This window comes from Magnolia sinica, chromosome 9 (assembly GCF_029962835.1).
Source record: "Magnolia sinica isolate HGM2019 chromosome 9, MsV1, whole genome shotgun sequence".
NCBI classification, from domain to species: Eukaryota; Viridiplantae; Streptophyta; class Magnoliopsida; order Magnoliales; family Magnoliaceae; genus Magnolia; species Magnolia sinica.
This window is the reverse complement of record NC_080581.1, coordinates 81,227,370-81,241,130: the sequence shown is the minus strand read 5'-3', so window position 1 is coordinate 81,241,130 and position 13,761 is coordinate 81,227,370. Positions and strand designations below refer to the sequence as shown.

The window sequence follows — 13,761 nt, the reverse complement described above, 5'->3', positions numbered from 1 at the left end:
GCGGCTCCTACCTTTGATGTGGATTGTAGACTGGCCATCAAATGGGACCCACTTGGTGTGCATGTCCCGTCATGTTAAGCTACACTGTGATGCAAGCCATCTATCATATGGGGCCTACTTTTGATGTGATTCGTTCGTTACATAGGCCCACCTTCATTAAGAGAAGAAGAGTAGGTAAAACAGAACTTACTTGAAAAGTTTCAGAACAAATATATTAAAAAATTAGTTCAAAAGATCTATTTACTTACGGCAAATAAACTCCATTTTAGCAAATCATCCCTTCCCAACTTTTAAGTTTGGCGCTACCAAAAAAATAATCAAAGGCTACACTATGTTGATTTTTAACTACGAACGTAAACTGTGGCTATATTACTATGGGTTTAATCTGTAGCTAAGGAGTTGCTACACAACTAGAAATTCACGGTCTTGTAAGTGACTTTTTGAGGCCATCATAATATATGTGTTCTATATAATTCGTACATATATTTTGACATATAATTTTAGGTATAATTCAAAAAATGAGGTACATCGAAGGCTCAAGTGAACCACACGGTAGGAAACATTAGAGATTAAATCATACACGATTCCTATGGTGTTGTCCACTTGGGCCTTCGTTCTACCTAATTTTTTGATAATGCCACAAATATTTTTATAAAAATTAATGGACGGAAGGGATATACTGTATACATCATGGTGGCCCCACGGAGCCCCTTACCGGGCCGCATCTATAGGTCCATCTGGTGGGTACCCAATCCACGCCCAAAACTAAGGGGCGCGCGCTCGAAGCAGAGCCGCGCGCCCAAAACACTCTGGCCCTGGCTCTCTCTCTCTCTCTCTCTCTCTCTCTCTCTCTTTCCGCCCAAAACCCTGTCCCTCTTTGCGCACAAAGCCCTCTCTCTCTCTCTCTCTCTCTCTCTCTCAATCATGCTATTTCGGTCTTTGAATCACAGCGGAGAAATTTCAAAGCCCTAGCATTTTCTCTCTCTCTCTCTCTCGCTATCTCACTGAACTCGGAAAGGTGAGCGATTTCTCCTTTTCTTTTCTCCGATTCCGGTCGAAACTATCGATTTCCTTATGTTTTGCGAATCTTCCCCGGTTCTCGACCGAAGATCTCGATTATCAGTGAAGAAATGGGATCTTTCTGTCTTGATTTTGAAATTTATCGCCTCATTTGCTGCATTTCCTGCGTTTTTGCTCTCATTTCTCCATTTAGGGTCTTGTTTATGTGGTTAAAGCTGTTTGATAAAATGCCTCAACAAGGATGGTTGTTATCGTATGCAAGCAGCCATATTAAAATCCCTTTATTCCCTTGCTTTACTATTATAAACTTGCTACTGGTTGCAGGTCAGGAAGCATCTATGGTTGCTTCCAACTCAGATACAACACTGGACTCTCGGCGTGCTCTCTCTCTTCTGTCAACTAACTCATGGGGTTCGGTTCACCCCGAACCAACTTTTCTCGATCAGCTCATGCACGCAAACAACAAAAAAGTGTTTTTTTTTTCTTATTCCCTTCCATTCACACGTGATGCGTCTTCCATGGAATGTGAGCATGGCGAGTGTTAGTTGTTTCTTCAAACACTTGTAACATCCTTAATGAAATATTTGACCTGCTTGTTTTTTATCTGTGAAGTTTCCCTGTGCAATCCAATGCATTTTTTTTTTTTGCCTAGTACGCCGTCAAAACTACATTTCTTATAGCTGTTAGTAATGCACTTCATGTGATTCCTTTCAGGGTACTTCTGTAACTCTGTTCCCAGATTTAGCAAGCAATCTTTAGGAATCACATTATGTTTTTGGAGTTATCATTGCCTAAGACTTTTCAATTATTTTTATTTTGTGGGGTAAATTTTCTTATGAAGATATTCTCTTATCACTGTGATTTTTATTACCCTTCTTGTGTTCTATGACCCACAGAACTACTTTTGTATTCCATCTATGGGGCAGAATTGTCTAATCATTTCATTTTTTTTTTTTTTTTTTTTCAGTTCTTTAATTACAACAAAACCACTTGCTTGTGATCCTTCGAGCTTGCCCAAATATCCTCCGAGCAAAGAGTTCGATGCAAAAATACGGGATGAGGAAGCTAGAAGGTATATATATTTATATCACAAGTCAATAACTTTTCCTTTCACATTATAAGATCAATTGTGAACAAGTAGTCTTTTTGTCCATGGAAATATATCCAATTATGTAGGAAGAGAGGCAAATGCAATTTCCAAGATAGTAGCTACAGGGAACGATCTGAGATCCAGCCTCTCCATATTGGGGATGTTTCCCTCTCGTTTGATGCATTCTTCGGTTCTTGAATTAAAATTGTTGTTACAATCACAAAATGTAAAAGATACCTTGAATTCTAATATCACAACAGCCGTCATTATCATCATCATCATCATCTAAGCCTTATCCAACTCAGAAGGGTCGGTTATATGGCTCTTGTTCTGCCATTCAACTCTAGAATTCTAATATCCTAACAGTATTATATAAAATTCTGGCACCATCCATGAAACTAATTTCAATTAAGCTAGAAGCATGACAGTGAAACTCGGCGGATCCAACGGTTATCTTTCAGCGGGTAAGCTGGGATTGAGACCCTGTTCTTAAGTGATGCTAAAGGTTTGTTACTCTAGTCATAGGTAGATATGATAAATCTAGGAGAATAGGAAACCTGGTATTGTTTGCTTCCCTTATAATATTAGTCAGTGCCCTTACATGATAATGATTGTAATGCTACAATTATGCAGTATCGCTCTTACTCTACCCCTATATTTTGTGTTTTTAAATGTATGCCTCCATTTTTTTTTAGAAAAATGAATTCATTATAGTCTAAAATAGAAAGGAATTGAACCATCAATGCTCAGAGTCTCTCAGCTAGCACCTCGGTGGATCATGCACGTTTTTGAATCTTCAAGAAACATCAATACTCTCCCTCAAGTGCTATTTTTCGTTGATGATTTTTTTTTTATTTATTTATAATTACAATATTGTCCATGCCTCAAGATTATGAAGAGGAATTGAATTCATCTGCCAACAATGACTATGGATTGTGCAAATGCACAAGGGTGCAACATGTGATGTAATTGGACCTTTGAAAGTGTGATCACGTAGTGATGTATGGGAAATAAATTAAGCACTGATATGAAAAGAAAATACCTTGCCATGGACCTACGAATTTATGTATATTATATATGATATAGTCTTGATAATCAACAAGTTAAGCAGCACAGTCACACTAGCGTGAAAAGTTGTTTAGATGATGATTATATAAAGATTGTTGTTGATGTCTTAAATTTGAAAACTACAAGCCTGTCAATGCCATCGATAGGCAGCTCGATGCCATCGGAAAAATTCAAAAAATCTATATTTTCTTGCTGGAATATTTTGGTGTTTTCTTGATGCCATCGAAAAAGTTTAATGCCATTGAAGTCCCATCGAGCGCGCGCACAGAATTGTGTAAGTGCGGGATTTATTTTCAATTTCGATTGTGATTCTCATGGAGGCTATATATATATGTAAGTGTAATTAGGATTTGAGGACAAGATAGAAGTGTTCCAGGTTTTCTAAATTCGTTCTTAAAGGTTTCAAGGGCATAACTTGGGCTTTAAGAATGAAATTTAAGGCTTTTTTGGATCAATAATTTCCTATCTCTAGTAATTTTCTGCTTTCATGGTGCATTATTGTCTCTGTGTTGTGGTTTTTTTCCTGCAAGGATTTTTCCATGTTAAATTCGGAGTGTTTGTGATTGGACTTATTTGTACAATTGAAATACTTTGCTTGATTCATCTCTGTGTGCTTTTGTGGTCTCCCAACAAAAATGAAATCTATTTATCAAATTGGGGACCTACATCTTTAATTCAATGTTGACTCTTTAAAAACTTGCAGGGCAAGTATCACATACATGCATAGTTGAAATCATACATGCTATTCTACCGAGGAGAAAAAAAAGAGTACCTCTAAGAATCTACATCCATGGTTTGCTAGAGTACATCACCATGTGTCGTAATAAGATATGTTGGGGGTGCTTGTGCTCGGATCATGGTCTTTTCAATGGTCTAAACCAATCATATGATGGGCCTCATGGTCTATGGGATGCTTCAAAAATAAATCCAATCAAAATATAAGTGGACCACATTGCTTGAATTTGGAAGTTTAAGCATGCTTTCACACTGTTTCATATGGTGTGGCCGATGTGAGTTTTTTATCAGCATGATTATTAGTGTCCCATCTTCATGATGGGCCTCATTAGATTCATAGTTTGGATATACACAACTATTCTCGAATTGTAGTATCTTCAAGTTACATGGGTTTCACATGCATACAAGCTAACAGTTAAAATTCACAAATAATAATAAAAAAAAAACAAATAATTTCTGCTGGATTTCTGTAACTCGAGTTTCGTAAAAATTTGGGGCGTTATATTAGAGGTGGGTATTCAATCACTGTTTCCTATGATGTGCTCCACCTAAGATTTGGATCTTTTTTATTTTTTATTTTTTTATTTTTATTTTTTAATTTTAAATTTTATCATGCCCTAAAGTGAGCTATCATAATGGATGGATGATGTGGATATAAGGAACATACATCACGATGTACCCCATGGTTAGGGATCCACTGACCTCAATGGACTCAAGAATTTATCGAAGTTGCTCCCGACAGGGAATGACAGATGGACGAATTAGATTTGCCCAACCCTCAACCATTTTATTGTTATTGTTGATGCAGAAATCTAGTTAGCTTTCCTTGGACCTTCGTGTACCTACACAAGGGACGGATAAAGGAGAACCTGACTACTGCAAGGGACCCTTCGATGCCTAAGTCAGATAAGGAATCCGAGTCTGGTTGAGTAAGAGGTTTTAGGCTAAAAAAGATTGTGCGTACCTTTCACTATTAGATGTGTTCCTATTTATAGTTGATGAGAGGCAATGGGGTAGGAGGAGTCTCCTTATTTAGTAGGATATCCCGTAGTAGGATCACAATCCTAGCGTAAGCCGTAAGGATCGCCCTAAATTTTTGGCTGAGATATTCGGCAGATCCGTATCGCGATAGGCTTCCTAGATCTTCGGCCAGGATCTCGCGCAGATGTGGTTGAGATTAGGTCGGGCCTTAATAAGAGGCGGGCTACACTGACATGAAGTATGCTAGCCCGGGACGTACCAACTTGGGATATGTCAAGCCGGAACATGCCGACCTGTCTCCTTAGTAGTTCCCGGCATTGTAGAGAGCGTCCTTCTCTTCCTCCCATTCTTTGGAGGCTTTCAACTCCTCCTCTCCCTCTTCCTTAGCCTTCAGGAGAGCCGCTTGAGCCTCCTTCGCCTTTGCATTAAGGGTATACCTTAGCTCGGCATTCTCGGCTTTTCACTGAGCCCCCTTCTCCAGAGCCTCGTTAAGGAGCACCTTTGCCCCTCAAACTCGGTCTACGTAGACCTCAGCCCGACCTCCAGCCCCTCCGCTCGAGCTAGCAATGCAACACTCTCAAAACGGAGCTGCTTGAACTAGACGCTCTTTTGTAGCAGGCTCGCCTCCACCTCCTTGCATTCCGTCTTAAGGCGCAGAAAGTCACGACGAGCGCTCACAAGGGAAGGGGTGAATTGAAAGCAAACTCAAGGTTAGGAGAAGAAAAACTACTTAGTCAGGAAAAACAACCAACATGAGAAGGACGACTTACCCTGTAGAAAAGAGCCGCCATATGACCGGTGACGGCCTCAGAGGGCAGGTCCATCGCTCGGGTAAACTCGACATCGGGTACATGCTGAGCAATCTAGGGCATGAGACCCTCTGTCACGACGACGCCCGACATCTAGGAGGCCTGACCATCACCACCTCGAACCCTGGCCAAGCTGAGTAACTGAGGCGAAGAGGGCCGGGCCTCACCGCTGGGAGCCGCCTGCACCTCGGGGGGCTGAACTTCCACCTCGGGGCCGCCCTCCACACCAACTTTAACTCCCCTATAGACCATAACCTGATATGGAGGAGCAACAACAGCGGTGGGGGCAGAGTCAGCAACTGCCTTCTTCTTCGAGGCATGCCTCGGTTTTTTTCTGGACCAGCTCGGCCACAGACGAAGCCTTTCGCTTAGCCTTATTCTGTTCGAGCATCTCTGCACAGCAGAAAAATAGATCGACAAACACAAGCAAAAGAAAAACCTACAATTAAAACCCCTAAATGATGGGCCTGTCAAAAATAAATCAACACCTGATTTGAGCAGCAGTTGGGGTGTGATCAAACACTTCCAAGATCTCAACTCGGCGTCTACTGCCCTTGCCTCAACAATCCTAGCTTGCTCCTCTCTGCCCACTCCAGCTAGATACTTCAGCAGAATTGCTAAGGACGACCACAATTAGAAACAAAGAAAACAAATCTAACCAAGAGACAATTCAGATATACCGACCTGGTGTGGTGAAGGAGGTCAAAACCTGAGAGCGCAACCTGAAAATCTCTGGTGTCTCCTTGTCCCCCGATGCCCAAAACCACTTGGTCTTCCAATTTTTATTCGAAGTCGAACGTCTGTGACTATGGCTATATCAGTCTTCTTCTAGGCGGGGAAATAATACCAACCTTCATGATAGGGATTAGACTTCACTTGGTACAAGTGAAGGAACTCATTCACTATTAGCTCGGGATGATCAAGCTCGGACTAGAGAATGAACGTTCCCACCAGCGCTCTCCACGCGTTGGGGATCAACTGCCCAGGGGCCAACCCCAAGTATGCGAGGACCTTCCTTACTATCCTCGGAAGAGGGAGCCTCAACCCACATTGGAGGGAGACCTTGTAGACGACCACCTCGCGCCCCTAAGGTTTGTTCGGGAGCTCGCCCCGTACGGGAGCTCGGAGTATCACCAAATTAGGGACGTGATACACTAGGTCGACATCTGTCAGTGAAGACCCTACCGGCCCTTTCTCCTCCCCTTCTGACGAGGACCCGCTTACCTCTTCATTCACTGGGGTGGCATCCATTGTGTCCTCTGGTTATTCGGTCGAGGACCGTTCTGCCATCCACGACTCATGGGACGCCTGAAAATCTCTGTTGCTCATCATCATCAAAGGTGATGGTGGGTTCAACATATTATGGAGATCACCTGTCCCACCATCACCAAGAGATGTCTCCTCTCGCTGGTTTGGCATCTCCAGTACGATTTTGAGTGCGGGAGATTGCTGAATACCCAAAGAAAAGAAGAAAAAGGTGAGCGGGATAGAAAAGCAGAAACGAGGCTCACCAGGGGAGAGGGCTCGCTTGAGAAGATGCTGGAGAACTGATCAAAAGACCACCAGAAATCGCCTGACGCCAAAGAAGAGCAACTTTAGCAAGAGCAAGGGGGCAAATAACCTCGCCCAATGCTAGGGCACCAACTTTTATACCAAAGCCGTCCGTGTGACATTAAATGCGTGCATTCAGTGTGGCAGCAAAGCGGCTCCTCGACGCTCGCGCTCGGACACGTGGAGCCCTACCACTTGCTGCACGACTCCACGGCCAAGAGCACGCCACGTGTCGTCGTCCCACCTGCTGGATGCCAAAAAGGCGCTCTGACAGCACACATGACCTTGAGCCACGAACTTGCTGTCTCGAGTGCCACATATCATGATTGTAGATAAGTTTTGATTCCTATGCACGCCGCCGAACTCGACATTAATGGGGAACCGACTCGACACCTCAGGAAACAACGATCCAACCTAACCGGGTCCAACCTACTTCTCAAGCCTGCTCCACAGACTTAAAAGTAGGGGGGCTTACTATTATGGGGAAAATGGACCGATCAATGAAAAGAGGTTAGGTCGGACCCTTAGGCGCTTAACCGAACCAAACAATAACAGAAACTCTAGACTTAACCTCCATCTCCGAAGTTGAGTAGGAGATGAGGTCGAGCTCGACGTCTTGCCAAAAGGTCGGAAGAACCACGAACCTCAATGAAAGGAACCCGATCGCCCGACTAAGGAGATAGACCGGCATGTCCCAGGTCGGTATGTCCTAGGTTAGCATGTCGTTGGTCGGTACGTCCCAGGCTAGCATACTTTAGGTCAACGTAGCCCGCCTCCTATTAAGGCCCGACTTGATCTCAACTGCGTCCGCCTGAGATCCTAACCAAAGATCTAGGAAGCCTATCGCGATACCGATCTGCCCGAGATCTCAACCAAAAATCTAAAGCAATTCTTATGGCTTACAGTAGGATTGGGATCCCACTACGGGATATCCTACTAAATAAGGAAACCCCTCCTACACCACTGTTTCTCCTCAACTATAAATAGGAGCACCTCTAATAGTGAAATGTGTGTACAATCTTTAGCCTAAAACCCTTTACTCAATCAGACCCGGATTCCTTATCTGACTTAGGCATTGGAGGGTCAAATGCACTAGTCAGGGTCTCCTTTGTCCGTCCCTTGTGAATGTACACGAAGGTCCAATTAAGGCTAATCAGATTTCTCATCAACAGTTACCATGGACTAAAGAATTTATATTATATGATATAGTCTTGATAATCAACAAGTCAAGCACCACAGTCACACTAGCGTGGAAGGTTGTTTATATGATGGCCTATAAAGATAACATCCATTTCAAATCGTGGACCCTACCTCTTTAATCCAATGTTGAATCTTCAAAAAACTTGTAGGGCACGGAGTCACATACATGCATAGTTAAAGTCATACATGCTCTTCTACCCCAGAGAAAAAAATTAGTACCTGCATGCAAGGTTTGCTAGAGTACATCACCTTGTGTAGCAATAAGATATGTTGGCGCTTTAGCACTCGGATCATGGCGTTTTCAAGGATCTAAACCACTTATAACAATGGGTCTCATGGTCTATTATATGCTCCAAAAATAAATCCAATGAAAATATAGGTGGACCATTGCTTGAATTTGGAGGCTTGCACATGCTTTCACACTGTTTCATATGGTGTGACCCCTGTGAGTTTTTGATCAACATGATTTTTAGTGTGTCCCATATTCATGATGGGCCTCATTAGATTCACAGTTTGAATGCTACACAACTATCACCGTGGACACAAAAATATACCCCTAGCCATATTTTTACTGGTAACATACACTTGTTTCACTCCTTTCACTCCTTTCACTCTTTCATACCTTGTAAAGCTTTCATGTTTTCATCCAAGGTGAGGCCCATTGATCGGACCATTGAAAGATGAAGCCAGGTCAGAAAGACTAAAACCTATGCACATCCAATAGCAATAGGCCTGGCAATGTATTCTATCAACATTAATGAAGAAATGTGGGGTCTGACATTTTGATAGATGAAGGTCTTTCCATGGTCACCATCTTCAAAGCTTTCTACAATGCATGACTAAATTGATAGGATGCTCTGTCGTGCATGACACGCTTATTGATTCCTTTGCCTCTCTTTCCATGTGGCATGCCTATCAGAAGGGGACCTTCATGTCTTATGTTCACACCAGACATTCAATTTCCAGTACTTGTCTCATGTTCAGGCCGTAGTGGCCAAATAGCAATCATATGATTAAATCGAGAGTTGAGATAAACTATTAAAAGAAATTATTAAATTAATCAATTTTTAATATTTAAAGATTATTATTATGAATATTTATAATTCTTAACCAGCTTTCTCACATGGGTTTTGGTAGGATATGGTGCTCCCATTCGAGATGGAATTTGACCTTTGTTCGTATCTGATCTGAGCCTGAGCCGATGTTCTCTCTACTTCCATATAAAAGCCATGACCTCATAATCATCCTAATCTTTGAGTCATGGATTTTATCATGACCTATTAAAACTTTGCCTTTTAGTGTTCTGGATTTAAATCCATACACAATCATTTGTATTCATACATAATATTACCTTCAACAAATTTTTCTTAAGAATTTAATAAATTTTTTGATCATGCCCTAACATGATCCAGCAAAACTGGCGGACGGTGTAGATATGAAATAAACATCGCAGTGGACCTTACAAAGCTTTTGGTTGTAGACCCACTTAGGATGTAGTGTATGTCATCATCCATTAGGACCTACATGTTGAGATGGTCTAATAATAAAAGCCATCCAAATTCTTATATATTTCTAGAACAAATAATAACATTTGATTTTTAGGATTGAATACAAGCCATGAAAATTCTTTATCCACATGTCAAAGTTCAGACGGTTGTAATAATCCTTTCAGTGTAATTTTATTATGATGGTCTTCATAGAACTACAACATGGACGGTTCTGATCATTGGACCACTCAGCCTGTGAGCTCCAGTGGACAGTTCTAAATCCCAAGTGACAAGAGAAGATAAAGAATTTATTTATTTATTTATTTTTCTCTCTTAATTGGTTTGAGCAACCGTTGAAGCTGGTTTATATTGAAGTCTGGATTTAATCCTACTTTCTAGCATTTGGCAATTGAGACTTGAGCCTTGGCTGCAAGTGAGGCAAGACGATATGTAAAATGGAAAAGCAGTGCTTTCGTGAAATGAGTGGAGCATTTATCCAGACCAGTTATCTATTGGACACACAGATTGGATGATCCCAATGGTGAGTGGATCAGGTGTGGGCCCAACCTCAAAGAATACGGTGCAGCCCTGACCGTCAGGCCCACCTTGATGTATTTATTGTATATCCATGCTGTTCATCCATTTTGCTAGCTCATTTTAGGGCATGAACCCAAAAATGATGCGGATCTAAAATTCAGGTGGACCACACCTTATGAAATAGTGGCAGTTTAGCTAGCTCATTTTAGGGCGCAAGACCAAAAATGATCCATATCTAAAATTCAAGAAGACCACACCACATGAAACAATGGTGATTGACCATTAGAAACTTCTTGTGGGCCACAAAAGTATTGGATCAAGCTGTGATATTTATTAATCCAATTAAGATTTTGATTTGCTTTATTTTTTGGATCATGCCTTAAAGTGAGCTGTCAAAATGGATGGACAATGTGGATGTAAGGAACATACATCATAGTGGACCCCACAGTTAGGGACCCACACGGACTCACATACATGTATAGTTTTAAGTCATGCATGCTCTACTACCATGTTGACTCTTCAATTCACTTACACGGACTCACATACATGTATAGTTTTAAGTCATGCATGCTCTACTACCAGGGATAAGAAAAAAACAGTGCTTGAAAGCATCAGCACGAAAGGTTTGCTTGCGTACATCACAATGTGTTGCAATAAGATATGTTGGGGCTTTAGTGCTTGGTTCATGGTCTTTTCAATGATCCGAACCATTTATAATGATAGGCCTCATGGTATATTGGATGCTTCAAAAATAAATCTAATTAAAATATACGTGAGCCACGTTGATTGAATTTGGAGGCTTGTGCATGCTTTCACACTGTTTCATATGGTGTGACCCATGTGAGTTTTTGATCAGCATGATTTTTGGTGCATCTCATCTTCATGATGGGCCTTATTGGATTCATAGTTTGGATGCTACACAATTATTACCATGGACACATTGATCAGAACATGGAAAGATTAAAACTTACGCAAATCTAGTAGCAATGTCGCGCCGTGCAATGTAATCTAGCAACATTAATGAAGAAGGGTGGGTCCAACTCATCGATGGATAAAAGTCTTTCTATGGTCGCAATCTGCACCGCTTTCTACGCAAGCGTAAGTAAATTGATGGAACGGTTTGCGTGGATGACTCGCTTGTTGATTTCTTTGCCTTTCTTTGCATGTTGGGTCTCTTTTTTCATTTGCCTTCCTTCTAGGAAGGAAGAGGGATTTTAAAGTCTATCTTCTCAGTAGGGATTCATAAGCTCAATGCTTAGTCGCAGAATAACAACCATTGGATTAAATCCAGAGTTGGAAATTCTCCAATTAAAGCAGTTGCTAAAACTGATTTATTATTATTATTATAAATAAGATTTCCTACATAGGTTTTTTGGATGGACTTTCACCTTTGATCATATTGTAGATGTGATTTGAACCATTTTTCTCATTTTAGAATGGATTAGATTTAACTAAGTTTTTGGATCATACCAGTGGAGCGGTGGATGGAGTAGATGTGAATTCACATAGCAGCGAAACCTCATAATCTTTGGTTGTAAACCCACTATATATGATGTAGTGCATTTTTTTTATTTTTTTTTAAGGAGGGCCATGCCCCCTTACGAACAGAGGATCTCACCACCCATTAGAACCTACATGTTGCGATGGTCTAATAATCTAAACCGTCCAAATTCTTGTTACTACAATAAATAAGGTATACCCCATTTATATCCTAACATTTGATTTTTATGATTGAACACTAGGTATTGAAAATTCTCTATCCACACTTCAAGGTTCATTTATAGACAACCATGGTTGTAATCATCCTTTGAGTGTAATTTTATTGTGGTGGCCATCATGGAATGGAGTCTACAAAATGGACGGTTTTGATCATTCAACAACTCAACCTATGGGCTCCAGTGGGTAGTTCTAAATCCCAAGTGGCAAGAGAATCAAAAGAAAATTTTTCCTTAAATAGTTTTTTTTTTTTTTTTTAGCACACCCACGCAAGTTATTGAAATATTAAAATTTATGCATATCCAATAGCAATGCCGCGTGCAATGTACTTTGTAGCAACATTAAGGAAAAAAAAAATAGGTCCTACATTTTGAGGATGAAGATCTTTCTATGGTCACAATCTGCACAGCTTTAAATTGATAGGATGGTTTGCGTGGATGAATGTAGATGTGATCTGAACCAATGTTCTCATAACTTTCTTATGAATTAAAACTTTACTTTGCTTTTTAGAGTGAATTAGATTTAACTAATTTTTTGGATCATACCAGTGGAGCGGTGGATGGAGGTGTCAATAGACATAGCAGCGAACCTTAGAAAGCTTTGGTTATAGACCCACTTATGATGTAGTGCATTTTCACCGCCCATTGGGACATTTTTTTTAAGGAGGGCCATGCCCCCGCAACTTTGTATTTATGAAGAGGATCTCACCACCCATTAGAACCTACACGTTGCAATGGTTTAATAATCTAAACCGTCCAAATTCTTGTTACTACAACAAATAACGTATACCCCATTCATATCCTAACATTTGATGGTCTAATAATCTAACCCATCCAAATTCTTGTTACTACAATAAATAATGTATACCCCATGCATATCCTAACATTTTATTTTTAGGATTGAATACTAGGTATTGACAATTCTCTATCCACACTTCAAAGTTCATTTATAGACAACAACGGATTTTATTACGGTGGCCTTCATAGAATGTAATCTACAACATGGACGGTTCTGATCATTCGACCACTCAACATGTGGGCTCCAAAGGACTGTTCTAAATGACTAAATCCCAAGTGGCAAGAGAATCAAAAGAAATTTTTGCCTTTTTTTTTTTTTGGGTCTTATTTTGGCACACCCACACACCACACCACAGCACACCATGGTGAGTACTTGAACCTGTGACATCTATGATGAAATTCTTGTGAATCTACGCCTGAGCCATGAGTAAGGACTCTTTCTTAACCAGTTTGAACAACTTTTGGAGTTGATTTATCTAAAACTCTGGATTTATTCCTATGACTTTTATTTGGCTTTTGAAGTTGGTTTATCTAAAACTCTGGATTTAATCCTATGACTTTTATTTGGCAATTGGGACTTGAGCCACAGGATGCATTTGGTAAACTATATGAAAAAAGATTGAAATTAATTTAAGTACCGTATCCATTGTGTACTTAAATTTTATGCATTGATAAGTGCTGGAATGTCTGTTTGGTAAACTGTTCCTCAACACTGAAATTTAGTACTAAATTAAATTTTTTCTATTTGATAAAAAGTCTGAAATTTGATA

The 13,761-nt window shown here is 40.5% G+C and overlaps 1 protein-coding gene across 3 annotated transcripts in view; it reads left to right on the top strand.

Moving 5' to 3' along the window:
* Positions 1-897: 897 nt before the first annotated feature.
* LOC131255849 (uncharacterized) overlaps positions 898-13,761 on the top strand; it is a 30,379-nt gene continuing 17,515 nt past the window's right edge. Inside the window, exons 1-3 of one of the 3 annotated variants that reach the window (XR_009176481.1) lie at positions 898-1,018; positions 1,345-1,545; positions 1,988-2,092. Coding sequence is in view for 1 of the 3 variants with exons in the window: in XM_058256739.1 (XP_058112722.1) it covers positions 2,062-2,092 (31 nt within the window). In the remaining 2 variants the exon portion in view is untranslated. The other 2 variants (XR_009176480.1, XM_058256739.1) reach the window with 2 other exon arrangements.